General features: G+C 34.6%; 1 protein-coding gene across 1 annotated transcript in view; it reads left to right on the plus strand.

Annotated features, from left to right (window-relative positions):
* Positions 1–13,454, plus strand: part of LOC306658963 (uncharacterized protein) — a gene marked incomplete at its 5' end in the record, with an annotated part of 142,810 nt that overhangs the window by 35,680 nt on the left and 93,676 nt on the right. The window contains 2 exons of the mRNA XM_079136235.1: positions 7,803–7,860; positions 7,957–8,105. Coding sequence (XP_078992361.1) covers positions 7,803–7,860; positions 7,957–8,105 — 207 coding nt within the window. The remainder of the gene's footprint in view (positions 1–7,802; positions 7,861–7,956; positions 8,106–13,454) is intronic.

Genomic DNA, 13,454 nt, shown 5'->3' on the forward strand with positions numbered 1-13,454 from the left:
ATGCAGATCCTCATCAGTATTTATTGTGTATTCTTGAGTATTGCTTGCTGAATTGGGTAAAAAGGTGTCTCAATATAATTTTCATTGCATGTCCCTTATGGCAAAAGACAGTGAATCTTTTTTCGTGTAAGTGTAGACCGATTATACCTTTCCTTTAGGTAACTTTCTGTTCATTTGCCATTGATTAAAAGGGTTGTTTGTCCTTCGAGTGCTGAATTCCGTCAGTTGTTTATATATTTAGTATGCTAATCCTGTGTCAAAAATTAACTGGCATGCATTGTCTCCCGTGAGTATACACTGTCTCATCTCTCTTTTAGTTGTTTCCTTTGCTCTTCAGAAGGCTTTATTTTGATGCACTCCTGTTTATCTCGTTGTGCTGTTATTTCCTCAGCAGTAATATTCTTCTTCCTAAAGCCATCTTCCATGTCTATATGCTGAGATGTTTTCTCAAATTTCTTGCAAATAGTTGTAGGTTTCTGTTCTTATATCTAGGTTTGTTAACACTTTTGTGTTGTCTTCTTCGTGTGGAGAAATAGAGATCTACTTCCATTCTTCTACATATGATGTCCACTTTCCCAAGACCTTTGCTTTTGCTCCTACATTGCATTAAACGTGTACATAATAATGAGGTTCATACTGATAAATGTATGTTTTTTATTCCATTGCAGACCCTGGTTCCTCCCATTCCTTTCCCTCACCTCTCACCCTCACCTTCTTCTACTGTACTGATCTATCTTCCACTCATTTATTTATTTATTTTTAATTCATAGCTATACATAAAAGGTGGATTTCCTATTATGGATTTCTATACATGAAGAGTAATACTGTCAAATTCCTTCAAATTTCCTTCTCTGCCTGAACCCTTCTCCCTCCCCATGAAGCTCTTTCCATTTATTAATCCCCCATTGACCTTAATTATATCCATCCCTACTTTGTTCCTCTTTGTTTGCTTTGATTCCATCTTTGTGAGAAAACATTTGAAATCTCAGTTTTCTCATATGACTTATTTTATTTTGTAAGATATTCTCCAGTTCTATGCATTCATTGGCAAATGGCATTATTTCATTTCTTAAGACAGAGTTACACTTCTTTCTGTTTGTATACCACATTTTATAATCCATTCAATATATCTTGACTACTCTGATTCGTGTTGCGATAGACATTGATGTAATTGTATCCCTGTTGGACTGCTGAGTTTACAACTTGTGGATATGTACCCTGGATAGGAATTGCTAGATCACTTGGTGGTTCCATTCCTAGTTTTTGAGGAATTTCCATATGAATTGCCAGAGTGGTTGCACTAATTTGTGTTCCCAGCAACAATGTGTGAGTGTATCTTCCCCCCACATCCTCTCCAACATTTATTGTGAATATTCTTGGGGATTTCCTTTCTTTCTGTGAAGAGAAGAAAGCTCTGCAGTTTTCACTTGACTACTAGATACTTTGAACATTTTCTTCGTGTACATTTGACCATGTGTGTTTCTTCTCTTGAGGTATGTCTGTCAAGTTCTTATTAATTGGATTAATTGTATTTGATGCTAAGTGTTGAGTTCTATATACATTCTTGTTTTTAATGCCCTCTCAGAGGAGTAGTGGACAAATATTTCCTCCTATGTTGTGGATTCTCTATTCATGCTCATTATCACTTCCTTTGCTGCCAGCACTTATCAAAATAAGAAGTTGACTTTTCCCATGCATATGTTTTTGGCACTTGTGTGCAAATATCATGACTGCCAGGTGGATTCTTCTCTGTAACTTCCATCAATTCTGTTTTGTGTTTCTGGTTTAGTGCCATTATCATGCTGTTTTCCTGAGGATTGCTGTGTCTCATGCTTTGAAATTGAGTATTGTGATGCCTTCTGCTTTGCTCTTATGTCTCAGGTCTCCTTTGTGTATTTTTGGTCTGTTTTTCATCCATATAGATTTCAGAATAATTTTTCCAGTTGTGTGAATACTTCGATGGAGGTTTGATAGGGATTGCATGAAATCTGTGAACCACTTTCTGTACTTGGCTGTCTTCCCCATATAAGGTTGCCTTCTAATTAATATGTGAGGAGACTCTATCTTCTTCAGTTTTTTTCATTGTTCTGCAATTATCCTTGAATATTTGTATCACATGCTCGGTGAGCTTTATTCCTATTTTTTTTTTTTTCATCTATTATGAGTTGCAGTTATCTTGATTTCATTCACAGTGGGTTTGTATTAAGTTATTTAGTTGTACATGTACCGAGTACCTTTATTTTTAAAATTATTTTTATATGGTACTGAGAATTGAACCTGGTGCCTCACACACGCCAGGCTAGTCCTCTACCACTGAGCCCAAACCAGCCCTCAGTGTGATTGCTTTTCTGTGTAGAAATATTATTGATACTTGTTGATTTTGTTTTCTGCTACTTTGCCAAATTTTTTATTACATCTTAAACTTTTTCTTGTAGAGCCTGTAGGATCTTCCTTTAAAGAGTGTCAGAAATCAGTAAATAGGGATAATTTGACTTCTTACCTTATATAACCTTCCCTTGTCTAATTGCTCTGACTAACATTTCAGGCACTATTTTGTATAGGAGAGATGAGCATGCACATCTTTTACTTGTTTCTGATTTTAGAGGAAATGCTGTAGACTTTTCACCATTAAATGTGCCCCTGGCTTTGGGTTTGGCATACATAGCCTTTGTATTAGTATAACAAGTTCCTGCTGTTTCTAGCTTAAGACTTTTCTTATGGAGGAACTTTGAAATTTGTGAAATGCTTTTTATACATCGATTGCAATGATCATGAGGTTTTTGTTTGTGATTCCTCTGTGCGATGTACTACATCTATTAGTTTGCATGTGTTGACTTGTCCTTGCAGTTTTGGAATTAAACCAGTGTTATGATGGTGTATGATCATCTAAATGCAATTCTGAAATTGTTTTGAAGTACTGCCTGAGCACATTATAAAATATCTTAAAAATATTATTAAATAAGTTTCTTTCCTTGTTTTATTCTTTGGCAGTTTTGCTAAGGGTTACATTGCCTTCATATAATGCCATTTTTGTCAGTTTTCTTCCCTTTTTTAATTGCCATCTATTTTTTGGGGAACATCAGTATTAGTTCTCCGTTGAAGCTTTGCAAAATGTATCCATGAATGTGTGTGGTACAGGGCTGTTGTTTGTAGAAAAGTTTTCATTCCTCTTTCAGTACGATGGCATGCTTTTGCTCTCTTTAAATTTCCTCTTTCCTCCTGATTCTATTTTTGTAGATCATATGTGTCCAGAAAATTTTCAACTTTCTCTCCATTTGCTAGATTTTATGATGTAATTTATGTCAACAGGCCTCTGTATTTCCCACTTATTGGCATTTATCTTTTCAAAATAGTCCCTGGTGATCTGGTGGATTTCAGAATGGTGTCTATTATAAGATCCACCTTGTTTTTTTTGTCTGTAACTTTATTCATTTGTATCTTTTCTCTCTTATCCTTGTTTAGTTTGGTTCAAACAAGGATTCTTAATCTTGTTTATCTTTTCAACGACCCAACTCCTTGTTTCATTTATCGTTGGTATTCATTGTTTTTCTAATTCATAAATTTTGGCAGTACTATTTATCCTTTCTTTCTCTCAACTTGCTTTGGCATTGGATTGTTCTTGTTTCCCTGAGTCCTTGAAATTCATCTACAGGTGATTTATTTGAGTTTCTTCTGAGTTATAAGTTATGTAACCATATTTATGAATTCCTTCTTAGTGCTGCTTACAATGTAAATCATAGATTCTGTTTTTTTCTCTTTTCAGTTGATTTGAAGGGACTTTTAATGCTTCCCCCAATTTCTTTGATGACACATTGTTCATGCAAAGTACATTTCTCACTGTGTAAGGGATTGTAATGTTTCTGTGTTTTTCTTGGTGTGGGTTTGAAATATTCTTTCCTGTGATCTGATGTTATGCAAGGAATTACTTTTATTGCTCTTGTGTATTTGCTACGAATAGCTTTCATGATGTAATTCAAGTCTGCTTTAGAGAAAATTCTATGTAAATAATGATTATTCTACTATTGTCTGAGGAAGTATTGCGTATACATCTATCTGTACAGTCCTTTTGATCAAACAGTTGAACTCCGTAGTGATTGTTGAATTTTTTTTCTGGATGCCATAGTATTGTTGAGAATTGTTGAGAGTGGTATATTGAAGTCACTCATACTTATGGTACAAGGCCTATCTGTCCTTTTACTTTCAGGACGTTGTGTTTCATGAAATGTGGGGCACTGATGTTCAAGGTGTAAATATTTACAGTGATTAAACATTCTTTTTGGCCTAATCCTTTTACCAATAGTTATTGATCTTCTTTGTCATCTCTGGCTAATTGTGGCTTGAAGTCTACTTTGATAAACATGAGAATGCCTACCACTCCTTGCTTTTGCTTCCATTTATATGAAAAGGAAATAACATTTTCCATCCATTCATACTGTGAGTCTCTTTGCCTGTGGTGTGTATTTCCTGTAGACAAGATACATTTGGCTTTTGATTTTTTTTCACTCACTATTTCACTTAATGTCTTTAATTGTAGAATCAAGCCCATTTACATTCATTGTGAAGGGTAGACAGGGATGTGTTTCCTCATGTCCTTTCACTTTATTTTTAAATTTAGAGTCACTACTTATTGACATTTGCTTGTCTACTTTAGTGATATTTATTTTTCACATGCACGTCTTATTTTCATCTTTTTTTTTTATGTAGGATTCTTTTGAGAACCTTCTGCAGTGCTGCCTTATTGTCCATGAATTGGTTCAGTTTACTCTTATAAAATTGATTTATGGGTGTTAATTTTGTATGCCTCTACAATGCTAAATTTGTTCACGAGTTCTAGAATTTTCTCTGGTGCATTGGTTTTGAGTCTTACAGGTATACAATCATGTCCTCATCTAACAGACCTAGTTTTAGCTCTTCTTTCCTGTATGTATCCCTTTCTTTGCTCTCTTTTGCCTAATAGCTCTGGCTAGGGTGACATGGCCTCTGTTGAACATAAGTGGTTAAAGGGCATCCCTATCTTGTTCCAAATTTTTAGAGGATATTCTTTCATATTTCTCCATTTAGGACGGCGTTGATATTAAGTTTTTGAGATGTTTATATGTCCTAGAGATTCAGGTTTCATCTGAGGTACACGTGGTAAATTTTTTCTTTCCATCTGGAGGCTCTCTCTTCTCTTTATTGATTGTTTCTTTTGCTGAGGAGAATCTTTATAGTTTGAACATGTCCCGTTTATTGTTTCTTGATTTAACTTCTTACACCTTTAGGGGTCTTATTCAGGAAGTCAGATCCTAGGCCAACATGTTGAAGATTGGGCCTACTTTTCTTCTAGTATTCGCAGTGTCTCTGTTCTAGTGTCTAAGACTTTGATCGACCTTGAGTTGAGTTTCATGAAGGGTGAGAGATAAACGTTTAATTTCATTTTGTTACACATGGCTTTCAATTTTTTCCCAGCACCATTTGTTGAAGAGGCTATCTTTCCTCCAATGAATGTTTTGGCACCTTTGTCTAGTATGGTACAATTTCATTTATGTGGGTTTGTCTCTGTGTCTTGTATTCTGTATCACTGGTCTATGGGCATGTTTGGTGCCCATACCATTCTGTTTTTTTTTTTTTTTTTCCCTTCACCATAGGTATAGTATAGTTTGAATTCTGGTAGTGTGGTGTCTCATGCTTCACTTTCAAATGACAATTATCAAGAATACAAGCAACAATAAATGTTGATAAGTATGTGGGAAACTTATGTACTGCTGGTGGCAATCCAAATCGTGCAACATTATGGAAAGCACTATGAAGATTCCTCAGAAACCTTGGAATGGAACCAGCATTAGACCTAGTTATCCTAGTACTAGGCTTATACTCAAAGTTTTAAAAATCAGCATACTAGAGTGACATAGTCACATTAGTGTTTACAGTACCTAAACTCACAGTAGCTAAGTTATGGAACGAACCTAGGTTCCCCCCTCTACAGATGAATGGATAGAGAAAATGAGTTTTATATTAGAGATACATGTACATGTGCCATGGAGTGTTACTGAGATTTAAAGAAGAATAGTGTTTTGGTCTTTGCTGGTAAATGGATGCAGCTTGAGAATATCATTTTGTATGAAATAAGCTAAAAGCAAAAAGCTAAAGGCCCAATGTTTTCTCTGATATGTAGATGTTAGTTCACAATAGCAGGGTGGAGAGGGAAGAATATTGTTACTTTATATTAGGTAGAGAGGAGTGAAGGGACAGGAAGAGGAATGGGCGTAGGAAGCATAATAGAGAGAAACAGGCATTATTTACCTCATGAACATATCTGACTGCATGACCTAAGTGATCCTACAATATGTAAAATCAGAAGAATCATAACTTATCCTCCATTTATGTATGATCTATCAAAATGTATGAATGCATTCTACTGTCATGTACAACTAATGAGAACAACAACAAAAAAGAACGATGTTGGACTTAGATTTAGTATGAATAGCTTTTACAATGTTCAGATATAATCCTATCTCTGTGTTTTCTTATGTTTTGAATCTTTATCTTTTCAGATGCTTTTGCTGCATCTAATAAGATAATCATGTGATTCTTGTCTTTTATGTGTATTGATGTGGTGGATTACATCTATTGATGTGTGTGTTAGAACCAACCTTGCATCCCTGTGCAAAAGCACACTTGATCATGTTGTGCTATCATTTTAATAACTTTCAGTATCAATTTTCCAGTAGTTTATTCAGAATTTTTGACTTCATATTCCCCGGATTTTTGTCCTGAAGTTTTTTTGCTTGGTGTGTCTTTGTTTGGTTCTCAAATCATGGTGATACTAGATTCACAGAATGACTTTGGAAGATTACCCTCCTTTTTATTTTCAGAGTTGTTTGAGGAGGACTGATGTTAGTTCCTCTTTGAATGTCTAGTTGTACTTGGCTGTGATTCCACTAGGTCCTGTGTTGTTCTTTGTTGGCAGGCTTTTGATAGTATGTTCAATATTTTTTGCTTGATATTGATGTGTTAAAATATTCTATGTCCTTAAGGCTCAGTTTAGGGTAGGTATTCTTTCTCTAGAAAATTGTCAATGTCTTCATGATTTCTATTTTATTGGAGTATAAATTTTCAAAAATATTTCTGATTATCATCTGAATTTCCATGTATTCTGCGATGATATTTTGTTTTCTTTCACAAATTGTAGGGATTTGATTTTTTTTCCTTCATTCTTGATTTATTTAGGTTAAAGTTTTATCATGTACATGTTTGTTTTAACAACCAATTTTTAATCATCAATTATTTTGAAACTTTGTTTCAGTTTCATTGAAGTTGGCTCTGATTGTAATGATTTCAGTCTTTTTCTAATTTTAGTGTTGATTTGTTCTTTTCTTTCCAGGGTCTTGAGATGTAATGTTAGGTTATTAGTTGACTTCCTTTTCTTTTAATGAATGTGGTGAGTGCTATGAACTTCCTCATAGAACCACCTTCAGAGTGTCTCAGAGATTTGGATATGTTTTGCCCCTATCCTCATTTACGTTTAAACATTTTAAACTTTCATCCCTGATTTTCTGCTATCCATTGGCCATTCAGTAGTGCATTATTTAATCTAGAGTTGTTAGTGTAGTTTCTATGTTTTCTTATGTTGTTGATTTCTAAACCATTCCATTATAATCTGATGCAGTGCAAGGTATTATCTCTTATTTTTTGTATATACTGAGTATTGCATTGTAGACTAAGATGTGGTCTTTTTGCAAAAATGATCTGGGAGCTGCTGATGAGAAAGTGTATTTCATGGTTGCTCATTAACGTTTTTATGTTTTTTCTGTTTTTCCTAGTTTGTCTGGGAAGGAAAAGGAGAAGTCTGTGAAAAGTTGAAGCAATCCAGGAATGATGGTAATCTCTTTGAAGACTCTCCATTTGTGCTGTTTATTACCTTGAAATAATAGAGAGTCTCATCTACTTTTTTTACTTTGTTTATTACCGAAAAAGTAAAACGTGACCCTGGGAACCCAAAACGTGGAACCTTGCTTGACAATATTGCTGAGAGTGAAAGAGAACATATGGATTCAACTGGTAGTAAAAGCCATGTCAAGAAAAAGAGCTTGTGTGATGCTCCCCTGTCATCTCCTCTCCCAAAGGTAAGATGTCTTTTAATACGTGTTTTCCATCCCTTTTTAAAATTTATTGTCTCCCGTATCCTCATAATGATGGCAGTGATCCTAAACAGAAATATGAGGCCCCTACTAGATCACAATAGAAAATAAGTGCAGCACCAAGAGAGGCATATGTAGAGGATGGAGATTTGTATAAGTTGGTGGGAGTAAATAAATTTTGGGTATCCTTACTGTGGAAGGTATGAATTAGAGTGAAAATTAAATGAGTAGTTAGTTGAACCTGAAGGTGAGATGGGAGGAAAATGGGAAGTATTCTTTATAAAGAGCAAATGTAAATATGTAGATTGAATAAGAGAGTGAAGACAAAGGATGTAATGAAAACCCAACAAAAATAGTGGAGTTAAGGATAGCAGAAGTGTGGTCTCGATTCCCCCTGAAAGACTCAAAATTCATTATAAGTAAGAAGTGGAAGAAAATGTACTTCTCACTTCTTTTATATTTAATGATTTTATATATAGTTCAGAGGTGGATAGGTCTGTGAGAGGAATTGTGGAAGCATTGAAAATTATCCCAGCTATGACCTTTAAGTTGACACGTAAAGGAAGGGAAGGAGCCAGATACATAAATGTATAAGAGGAGGACCTTCTGCACACAGTGAAAATTTGTCTTCCATTGTTCACCTCACATTGTGGAGTGACTGGGAAGCAGGGTGCAAGATAACATCACAAAAGTCATTTTATGATTATACAGTATAAAACACATAGAAATATATGCCTACATATTTTGGATACTTAATAAAAATTTGTTTACTTCCCTTCTCATTGATACGTGGAACACATGTTGTATCTTAGCACTAAGGAATTGTAGACCGAAAATAAAAAGAGGGTCAAAGTTTCGTATGACAGCACATTTTTTATAGAGGATAGAGGGTTTCTGTGTGTCATACTCCTATATGTGTATAACTTAGTTTGGTGAACATCAGTCTCAAAATATAACCTTACCATTTCCTCTTCCTTCAGATTTTTTCCTCACCCTTCCCAATTATGGTCTTCCTACACATTTCATGATGACCATTTTCACATATGACATGTTTACTTCTGAGTCTGGCTTATTTTGTTTAACACGATCCCATACAGTTCCATCCATTTCCCTGTACATGGCACTATATCTATGGCTTAATAATAATCCATTGTTTGTATGATGACTGTATTTTTTCAGTACCAAAGAACATTGGTATAACCAGACCATGGGAAATTTTATTTTTAATTTGAAGATTAACCTCCATTCTGCTTCCTTAGTAAAAGTAGTAATATGCATCCTCATAAAGAGTACTGAGAGATTCCTATTATGCAGATCCTCATCAGTATTTATTGTGTATTCTTGAGTATTGCTTGCTGTGTTGGGTAAGATGGAATCTCAACATAATTTTGAGTTGCATGTCCCTTATGGCAAAAGACAGTGAATCTTTTTTCGTGTAAGTGTAGACCGATTATACCTTTCCTTTAGGTAACTTTCTGTTCATTTGCCATTGATTAAAAGGGTTGTTTGTCCTTCGAGTGCTGAATTCCGTCAGTTGTTTATATATTTAGTATGCTAATCCTGTGTCAAAAATTAACTGGCATGCATTGTCTCCCGTGAGTATACACTGTCTCATCTCTCTTTTAGTTGTTTCCTTTGCTCTTCAGAAGGCTTTATTTTGATGCACTCCTGTTTATCTCGTTGTGCTGTTATTTCCTCAGCAGTAATATTCTTCTTCCTAAAGCCATCTTCCATGTCTATGTGCTGAGATGTTTTCCCAAATTTCCTGCAAATAGTTGAAGGTTTCTGTTCTTATATCTAGGTTTGTTATCGCTTTTGTGTTGTATTCTTCGTGTGGAGAAATACAGATCTACTTCCATTCTTCTACATATGATGTCCATTTTCCTGAGACCTTTGCTTTTGCTCCTACATTGCTTTAAACGTGTACATAATAGTGAGGTTCATACTGATATAATCATAAATGTATGCTTTTTATTCCATTTCAGACCCTGGTTCCTCCCATTCCTTTCCCTCACCTCTCACCCCTCACCTTCTTCTACTGTACTGATCTATCTTCCACTCATTTATTTAGTTTTAATTCATAGCTATACGTAAAAGGTGGATTTTCTATTATGTATTTCCATACATGAAGAGTAATATTGTCAAATTCCTTCCAAGTACCTTCCCCTGCATGAACCCTTCTCCCTCCCCATTTAGCTCTGTGCATTTTATTAATCTCCCATTGAACTTAGTCATATCCATCCCTACTTTTTCCTTTGTTTGCTTTAGCTTCCGTCTATGTGAGAAAACTTGAAATCTCAGTTTTCTCATATCACTTATTTTATTAAGATATTCTCCAGTTTTATGCATTCATTGGCAAATGGCATTATTTCATTTAAGACAGAGTTACACTTCTTTCTGTTTGTATACCACATTTTATAATCCATTCAATATATCTTGACTACTCTGATTTGTGTTGCTATAGACATTGATGTAATTGTATCCCTGTTGGTCTGCTGAGTTTACAACTTGTGGATATGTACCCGGATAAGAATTGCTAGATCATATGGTGGTTCCATTCCTAGTTTTTGAGGAATTTCCATATGACTTGCCAGAATGCTTGCACTAATATGTGGTTCCACCAACAATGTGTGAGTGTATCTTTCCCCCACTTTCTCACCAACATTTATTGTGAATATTCTTGGTGATTTCCATTCTTTCTGTGAAAAGAAGAAAGCTCTGCAGTTTTCACTTGACTACTAGATACTTTGAACATTTTCTTCATGCATATTTGACCATATGTGTTTTTTCTCTTGAGGTATGTCTGTCAAGTTCTTATTAATTGGATTAATTGTATTTGATGCTAAGTGTTTTGAGTTCTATATACATTCTTGTTTTTAATGCCCTCTCAGAGGAGTAGCGGACAAATATTTCCTCCTATGTTGTGGATTCTCTATTCATGCTCATTATCACTTCCTTTGCTGCCAGCGCTTATCAAAAAAAGAAGTTGACTTTTCCCATGCATATGTTTTTGGCACTTGTGTGCAAATATCATATGACTGCCAGGTGGGTTCTTCTCTGTAACTTCCATCATTTCTGTTTTGTGTTTCTGGTTTAGTGCCGTTATCATGCTCTTTTCCTGATGATTGCTGTGTCTTGTGGTTTGAAATTGAATATTGCGATGCCTTCTGCTTTGCTCTTATGTCTCAGGTTTCCTTTGTGTATTTTTGGTCTGTTTTTCATCCATATGGATTTCAGAATAATTTTTCCAGTTGTGTGAATACTTCGATGGAGGTTTGAAAGGGATTGCATAAAATCTGTGAACCACTCTGTGTACTTGGTTATCTTCCCCATATTAAGGTTGCCTTTTAATTAATATATGAGGAGACTCTATCTTCTTCAGTTTTTTTTCATTGTTCTGCAATTATCCTTGAATATTTGCATCACCTGCTTGGTTTCCTTTCTTCTTGTGTATTGTTTTTTTTTTTGCATGTATTATGAGTTGCAGTTATCCTGATTTCATTTTCAGTGGGATTTTATTTTTCTAAGTTATTTAGTTGTAAATGTATTGAATACCTTCATTTTTCTTATTTATTTTTATATGGTACTGAGAATTGAACCTGATGCCTCACACACGCCAGGCTAGTGCTCTACCACTGAGCCCAAACCAGCCCTTTGTGGGATTGCTTTTGTTGTGTACAAATATTATTGATTTTTGTTGTTTTTTTTTTTCTGCTATTTTGCCAAATTTGTTTATCACATATTAAAATATTTCTGGTAGATCCTGTATGATCTTCCTTCAAAGAGTGTCAGTAATCAATAATAGGGATAATTTGACTTTTTACCTTGTATATCCTTCCCTTGTCTAATTGCTCTGACTAACATTTCAGGTGCTATTTTGTATAGGATGATGAGCATGCACATCTTTTACTTATTTCTGATTTTAGAGGAAATGCTGTAGACTTTTCACCATTAAATGTGCCCCTGGCTTTGGGTTTGGCATACATAGCCTTTGTATTAGTATAACAAGTTCCTGCTGTTTCTAGCTTCTTAAGACTTTTCTCATGAAGGAACTTTGAATTTCGTCAAATGGTTTTTATACATTGATTGTGAAGATCATGAGGTTTTTGTTTGTGATTCCTCTGTGTGATGTACTACATCTATTAGTTTGCATGTGTTGACTTGTCTTTGAAGTTTTGGAATTAAACCAATTTTATGATGGTGTATGATCATTTAAATGCGATGTTGAAATTGTTTTCAAGTATCGCATGAGCATGTTTGAAAATATCTTAAGAATATTATAAAATAAGTTTCTTTCCTTGTTTTATTCTTTGGCAGTTTTGCCAAAAGGGTGACATTGCCTTCATATAATGCCATTTTTGTCAGTTTTCTTCCCTTTTTTAATTGCCATCTATTTTTTGAGGAACATCAGTATTAGTTCTCTGTTGAAGCTTTGGCAAAATGTATCCATGAATGTGTGTGGTACAGGGCTGTTGTTCGTAGGAAGCTTTCCATTCCTCATTCAGTACACTGGCATACTTTTGCTCTCTCTAAATTTCCTCTTTCCTCCTAATCAATTTTTGTAGATTATATGTGTTTAGATATGTGTAGATTATATGTTTTTTAGATTATATGTGTTAGGCCTCTGTATTTCCCACTTATTGGCATTTATCTTTTCAAAATAGTCCTGGTGATCTGGTGGATTTCAGAATGGTGTCTATTATAAGATCCACCTTTTTTTTTTGTCTGTAACTTTATTCATTTGTATTTTTTCTCTTTCTTCCTTGTTTAGTTTGGTTCAAACAAGGATTCTTAATCTTGTTTATTTTTTCAAAGACCCAACTCCTTGTTTCATTTATCATTGGTATTATTCAGTGTTTTTCTAATTCATAAATTTTGGCAGAACTATTTATCCTTTCTTTTATTCTACTGGGTTTGGCATTGGTCTGTTCTTAGTTCCCTAAGTCCTTGAAATTCATCTACATGTGATTTATTTGAGTTTCTTTTGATTTGTAAGTAAGGTAACCATATTTATAAAATCCTTCTTAGTGCTGCTTATAATGTATCCCATATATTCTGGTTTTTTTCCCTCTTTTCAATTGAATCAAAGGGACTTTTAATGCTTCCCCCAATTTCTTTGATGACACATTGTTCATGCAAAAGTTCATTTCTCACTTTGTAAGGGATTGTCGTGTTTCTGTGTTTTTCATGGTGTGGGTTTGAAGTATTCTTTCCTGTGACCTGATATTATGCAAGGAATTACTTTCATTGCTTTTGTGTATTTGCTGAGAATAGCTTTTATAACCTATTTAGAGTCTGCTTTAGAGAAAATTCTATGAAAATAATGATTTTTCT

Source organism: Sciurus vulgaris (assembly GCF_902686455.1).
Source record: "Sciurus vulgaris genome assembly, chromosome: 4".
In the NCBI taxonomy this organism is placed as follows: Eukaryota; Metazoa; Chordata; class Mammalia; order Rodentia; family Sciuridae; genus Sciurus; species Sciurus vulgaris.